General features: G+C 35.0%; 1 protein-coding gene across 1 annotated transcript in view; it reads right to left on the bottom strand.

Moving 5' to 3' along the window:
- Nucleotides 1–1645: 1645 nt before the first annotated feature.
- RTTN (rotatin) overlaps nucleotides 1646–7235 on the bottom strand; it is a 91617-nt gene continuing 86027 nt past the window's right edge. The window contains exons 45-49 of the mRNA XM_069778880.1: nucleotides 6612–6811; nucleotides 5477–5744; nucleotides 4196–4299; nucleotides 3764–3833; nucleotides 1646–2116 (exon numbers count right to left, since the gene is read on the bottom strand). Coding sequence (XP_069634981.1) covers nucleotides 2034–2116; nucleotides 3764–3833; nucleotides 4196–4299; nucleotides 5477–5744; nucleotides 6612–6811 — 725 coding nt within the window. The 3' untranslated portion in view covers nucleotides 1646–2033. The remainder of the gene's footprint in view (nucleotides 2117–3763; nucleotides 3834–4195; nucleotides 4300–5476; nucleotides 5745–6611; nucleotides 6812–7235) is intronic.

The raw sequence follows: 7235 nt of genomic DNA, 5'->3' as shown, positions 1-7235 counted from the left end.
ATGAGAGAAATCATTGGGGTTGAGTGTGCTTAAACAAGTCTCTGAAGAGAATTGGCACTCACTAGCCTGAGGGGAAGAGACCCCCCCACCAAACCCAGACACGCGAGTGTTCTCCGGCCCTGCAGCTTTCAGTTCTGCAATACTATGGGATGAGCAGGGACCGCATTTAACAACCATTTTGCAAGTTACAATAATTATGCAATGTACGAACTGGAAAAGAGCCAGGCTCTGGCAGTCTATTATTGCTTTTTGTTTGGTGGAGGAGCAGGAGGTTAGCGGATAAATTACATTTCTAGTAATGATTTAGTCCAGCCACTATAAGCATCACACTTACGTCAGCTGAATAATATCACGTCACACATTACCTATAAGCATCACAAAACAAACCAAAAAATCCCCTCTGTTAGTGGAAAATACTTTCATCACTTGGTTAGGAAGAAAAGACTAATTACAGGTAGACATGCCCTTGCTACAACTCTTCTAGAGATGTTACCCAAGTTTTGCTTTCTGTTTGCTCACTTTTATCTGTCCCTGACATAAACCAAAAACCTTCTGTGTTGAGGGAAATGTAAACACCCTGCCAGGTATTTCAGCAGCACATTCAGCAGAACTGTCATGTGCTCAGGCTTCAATGTATTTTTCTCTCAAACTCATTTAGCACAGAATACTGAAAAACTTATGACAATAGGTACATAGTAGCAGTTCAAAGAAAACACAAGCCTGGATAACAGACTGGATTTTTCCTCAAGGAAAAGATCTGAAGTGTTTATAAACTGGCAAACAACAGATTGCATCTCACATTTTCTACAATGTTGTAACGTAACTAACGAAAACTGATGCACATACCCCATATCCTGAATAAACTTCTATGTTAACATAACTGTCACCTGTAATATCGCAACTGAGAGCTCTTTTTCAATTGTTAGCATCTTAAAAAAATGCAGCAGTTTGAACTGAAAACTCCTTCAAATCTAAAACACACACCTTGCTGTTCTATACCTAATAGGTATAACACACCATTCATGTCAGATACAGAAAATCCTGTAGCAGATTAGAAAGTCCTGTTTTAAATTAAGTTAGTTAGCCAAGATCATTCTGATCTTTTCTATTCTTCCTGTTTAATGGTGCCTCACCTGGAGCACCAATTCTGATCCTTTCTATTCTTCCCGACTGATGGTGCAAACCTCTTGGCAGGAAAATGAACGACTGACCCGATACAGACCGACTTAGTGGTCAAAGTGAGGAGGGGATACCTCCTCAAATGACCACCGAAGACCACCATTTTTCTCCGCGCATGCGGAGAAGGCATCTGATGTGTCATGGTTACGTAATACTACGCATATGCATTAGACAGTCTGAATATGTATTAGGTAGGAGTAGTTTAATAAATTAGATGCAATTGCTGTATAAAAGGGACACACCTGACGAATCTGGTGTGCTTGATTTGTGGGAAGTCCACTGAGCACCCTGTGCAGAATAAAGCAATATCTCTCCTGAGTGTGTGAGATTGGTCTATTGCACACCAGGTAATGAATCCGCTTTTAGGACAACACCATGACTACTAACTTTTTCAGTTCTTGAATCTAACTATGCACTGTGCACATCTGCACTGCAACATTACAAATTACAATCCACTGACAACAAATGCTGATCCCAATTATAAAACCCTTTATTAAGACCAATCCAAAACAGCAATTCTAATACTTTACAGTAAAAATTTCAATGCATAATTTAAGAAAATTACTGATTTTTCACATCCTTTTCCTCTGTACATTCCTTCTTCTGTTTACATACCTTACATAGTAATATCATTATGATTTCCCATTGGGATTACAGTACAAATAGTTTGAACCACATTTAGTGCAATTTCTTTGGTTCAAAGTGATGAACTTCTTCCTCAAAGACTTCAAAAATTTCTTCAATAGCATATAAGCTGCTGCCACAGATCTGTGAATTAGCAGTGTTTTCTTTAAATTTCAGGCTCCCATTGAATAAGCTGTCCAATTTCAACGTGAGAAGTCATCTGATGACCATTAAAAATCAAGAAGCTGCACTATATTCTCTAAGCATTTTAAATAGTAGGCATGTAGCTCATTTTCGTCTGGCTGTGGAGTAGCTAAAAGGAAGAAAAAACAAGGTTTGGATTTCTAGTTGATTCTTAATACAAAATTACTTTTTCAAAGATTGTATCAAATGCCTTGCTAGAATTCACGCTATTTTATGATCTTAACCTCTATATTATGAGCAGCTTTCCAAGCCCCCAATTAGTTGTGACAAAAAAAAGTGAAAACTGCCTTTCGACTATGCTATGTTACAATGAGGTCATACCTTGTTCTTCCCAAACTTCTCCTTGGGTAGGACAAAGTAGGAAATGTAAAATAACAATAGCCATGTTGAAAAATTCCCCCACTTGCACTCAGAAGAACAATCTACAATTGTAGACCAATTATCACTGTAAAGTGGTCAAAGCTTTACTAGGTTAGGCTAGTTGAGAACCTTAATGCAGCAAAATACAGATGACAACTTCACGTGACTGTAAACTGTAACAATTACAGTTGCGTAAAATCTTTCATACTCAGTATTTTGATATTTAAATGTTTATTGAATTAAAAATCAATATTTCAGTCTAGGACTTTATGTTCTGAAGCACTACATAAATAAATGGGGATTAATGTTACGAGGTGCTAGTCTGTAAAAGCTACGTATTTCTACCTTGTTGATTCAACATAGCATTTTGAAGTGTCTCTGATCAGTGGTAGTTATGCTATAAAGAACAATACAAACTTATCTATTTATGAGCACAATATATGAAATGTTGCATTATGCTTAATGATTGACTTAGTAAACAATGTGTTTGAAACAACAGTACATTGACAAAATCAATGGATTTGGGTGACAGTACAGGAAGAACTATCATGAGATATTCTAGCAAAAATACATCTCCTCCTTACTAGGATACTGACAATGTTCAATGTAGGCAGAAATTTTGTGGCAATTCTGTTGTGCAAAATACTATGGGAACCCAGTATTATAAGCCCTCCCAGCTGATAAACCTATTTGAGTATATCTATAAAGCAATTAAAATCAGTAGGAAAACTCATCGGCTTAAAATGAGACATTTGCATGTTTTTGCAAGATCAGAGTCTTGATGTGACTAACAACCAGTAAACCCATTATTAGGTACTGATACTGCAGCTACAGACCAGTGTTTGAACACCTTTCAAAATGAATGCTCTTGAGCTGAAGATAGCAACCCATCATACAAAAGCTAATCAAACAATAGTTATGTTCAGTTACTTGAGCAAAAAACTCAAGCATTCAGAAAATCAGCTAACCCATGGCACAGTATTTCAAGACTGGCACAGTGATCTGTTCTGATCCCTTCTCTATGTGGTTGAACACAGTGAAGTTGAGCACTGTTAAGCAGAGACAATGCTAAATGAACAACTTTTCTTATCACTAACTTTAAGAATTAACACAGAAGTGTTCTGTGCAAAGAAAGCACCTTGCTGCAAGCATGATCAAACCTATTCTTACAAACTAACCTTAGCAATTACCTGAGGGCTTATTTATAATTTGTTAACCAAGAGGCATTTTTATGTATCTGTATTTGTAAGATGCTTAACCATAAACCATATTACTACTCATGATTTTAGAGACAAAAGTATCCTTTCAAAAACTTACAATACATTGATTGAAATGTATTAATGATCTACTTGATGGAAAAAATACAGAATTGGCATTAGTTGTACGTAAGACTTACTTTTCTTCACTAAAGCATAAGCTTCATCAATTTTTCTCCTTATCAATGGATTCTTCAAAGTCACTTTTGCCTGTAGCACACATGAACACACAAAATACAATGACTTGACTTTCTTCCCTGCATTTTCACACTTTAACAGCAAAGTTTGGAAAATGACAGTAATTCAGCAGAACATGAGATGCAGGAATTTTAGAATTAGCATATGACTATCATCACACAGATTGCATTTATATAAGCAGTCACAAATCACAGAGGACAAGCTGCTTCCTTACCATGTTGTTTAACCTCCTGGCCTGAGCAGCTATGCGATTAAAATAATAAAATGGAGCTGCTACTGTAAACTTTATTTTTATTTACTTATAGGTTACTGTATTGCTTACAGCATAATGAAAGTAACATTACAATTTTTTCAAGTATTTCTCAAATACTGACCTTTTGATAGTTGTGAAGCAAAGCCCAAAGTGAAGCCGCTCCTATTCTCTGAACAGCACAGCTGTCACTTTCCAAACAGGCAGACAGTACTGCAATCGCTTTATCTAATGAGAAAAAAATAAAACGCATCTAGAAAGTATCATCAAAAGCACACAAATATATTTACATGTCTCAGTATTTTGATGCTTGGAGTACACTTATTTCTATGACAAGTATTGGTATGGCAAAGGAATTATAGAAACTTTATTATCATGTTAATTGAATATAAATATGATCATGAAATCAGCAGACTACATTGAAAGAAGTGTTAAAAAGAACATAGCAAAACAAAAACAAGCAACGCTAAAAAATTAAGCCATCAGTAACAAAGCATGCATGTTATATACAGTTATCAGCTATGCAAAGGGACCGAGTAAGCCATGAAACTGTTTTATAACTCCCAGTAGCCACAATTAGAGCCACATCAGGATGGAAATTAAGTTTCTATTTTCTTTAGTACTTATTACCTAGATGATTTGTAACCAATGAGAAATATTTGCCACTCCACTGTAGGTGCCTTAATTTCCTAGCCTTGCTCTAAAGCCATACTCTTGAAGTTTGCTTGTTCACTTCATAATAAAAATTCACAGATTATGTAACTGAAAAATGTATGCTTAATTAAGGCAGCAAACCAGCACCTTAAGAAAAAATGAAAACTATGGACACTGTGGAAAACCTGCTGAGAACTTGTAACAAAGACAGGAGCATTCTCTCTGCAATTAAATGGGGGAAAGAAACATGCCTTTTCCAAACAATCGAGAAAAAAGTTCTGTGCATGTTATTACATGAAATATATTTGCCATGATCATAATTTTATCATAAACATTTTCTGCACATGACAGAACACAAAATAGTTTGTCTCAACATCCATGACTTGCAGGAGCTAATAAGATTTTGTCCAACTGAAAGATAGGAACTTCAGTTATTTCAGACTAACTGACACAAAGAATCCTTCAATCCCCCCTGAAAAACTAGCTGTTTGAGAAAATTACAAAAATGCTTTCATTCATAATGTGTTACTACATTCAAATGATCAGTCTCACAATAAATCTTGGGTTTTTTTTGCTTTTCCTTTTGCTGTTTATTATTTTAATTGCTTTTCTGCCAAAACTTATGTTCTAAAATTACTTCTATGAAAATAATTTTTATAAAAATGCTTTTCTAAATAACAATATTGAGTCCTTGGTCAGTAATCCAAATTGCAATGAGAATATGGTATTCTGGAAGACAATATTCTCTTACCATTAGCTAATATCTTTGGTTTATTAGTTGCACTAAAACATATGTTATGTAGAATAAGAAGTGCTAGATGTTGGCTGCTCTTGTGTTTGTATTTACACATTTCCACGATCTGATCTAAAAACCCATTTATCTTCATGATCATCTGCTGTCCATCTTCTCCAAAAGATATGTTCAGTAGCAGCTTTAGCCAAAGAGTAGACACATTACCAGGATTTTTATGACTTCCTTTTTGTAATGAAAGAGACAAAAAGTTCTGCAGGAAGTTACTCTGTCAGAAGGAGGAAAAAGTATGTTAGAATTTAAAGTATTCCATGTTTGTTCACTGCTGTTTGACTTTCCAATCTGCATACTTGACCAAAAACTAGTATTAATGTTTCATTTACATATTTCAGGGAACCCATTATTAGTAAAAGATTTTTGAAAGAATTATGTATGAAAAAGAATCCACATCTTGATTAAAAAGTTAATACAGTAAAATACATCTTCTTCTGTAATATTTATGCACTGTAGATACATAAAAGTTGACCCAACACAATATATTTATTTAAATAGAGTAAGAATCATTCAATATATAAATTAAAAAGGGAAAAGACAGTACTTACATTCATACAATAAAACAGGATTTCTACCTAACAGCTAATTACTGACATGTAGGATGTCTTCTCTAAAACTGTTAGTTTTATAAAGATAATGTTTCACACAGTATACGTAATGATTTATACAATGATTAATTTCTTCTTTACTCACATGCAGTTTGTTCTACTGTATGCTCACTTTCATGATCCACTAGTGATTGCTATCAATATATATGGGTATTAAAAATTTTACACCCCACTGAAACTGAGAGGTTATAAAAAGCTCTAGCAAAAATTGTGTAGTTCCATATGCTGTTTCTGTCCAGACTATGCATATGATCAAATTACATGCTGCCTTAGGGAACAGTAACACAACTAACTGAGAAGACATGCTGCACTTAGGGAACAGTAACACAACTAACTGAGAAGACACAATGGTTTTGATTCCTACAGAAGCATCTCTATATGATCACAGGACACTCCATATTGAAATATGAGGGTTTAATAAAAAGGAAAATGCATCCATCACATTGCTAAAATCAAGAATAATATTTACTTACCTTCTGAATAATGCCTTTACAGTCATGAGACAGTGCAAGGTTAGAAAGAAGACAAAAGACCACCTGCTGAATTGGGCCATTATCGTTTGACACTTGGGAAGCTAATTTCAAGATGTTATGCATTAACGAATTGCCAGCTGCACTTCGTGCAGACAGAAGTGATGTTTGTCCACCACTGGCCCAACAAAGTGAAGCACAACCTTAAAGAAATGAAATGTTTACCATATAAGAAATGCACATATATATTAAAAAAAAAATCTATAGAAAGAGCAGTCTAACAGTTCAAAGATTGAGATGGACTTTTGAAAGGACTGGGTTTTGTTTTTCTTTGAACCACAGTGCAGTCAATAGGACATGTTTTAAATAGAAATGTGCCTGAATGTGGCAGTGTACTGGAATAGGCAGGTTCTAGAACAATCGAACAGTAGACAAGAGGTGATTCTGCTATTAAAGAGAAACCATTGCTCTCACAGTCTCCTTAAAAAATGGAACATTCTATCTAAGGCATTATACAATTATTTGGCATCAGAATCTGAGGTTACCCTCTGAAACTGGTTCAGAAAAAGAGGTCTCTATACATCTGAAAGGTTTAGTAAGTTTCTTAAAATACTCTCAGAAAAGTTT

This window comes from Haliaeetus albicilla, chromosome 3 (genome assembly GCF_947461875.1).
Source record: "Haliaeetus albicilla chromosome 3, bHalAlb1.1, whole genome shotgun sequence".
NCBI lineage: Eukaryota > Metazoa > Chordata > Aves > Accipitriformes > Accipitridae > Haliaeetus > Haliaeetus albicilla.
The sequence above is the reverse complement of the archived record's forward strand: the minus strand, read 5'-3'. Positions and strand labels throughout refer to the sequence as shown.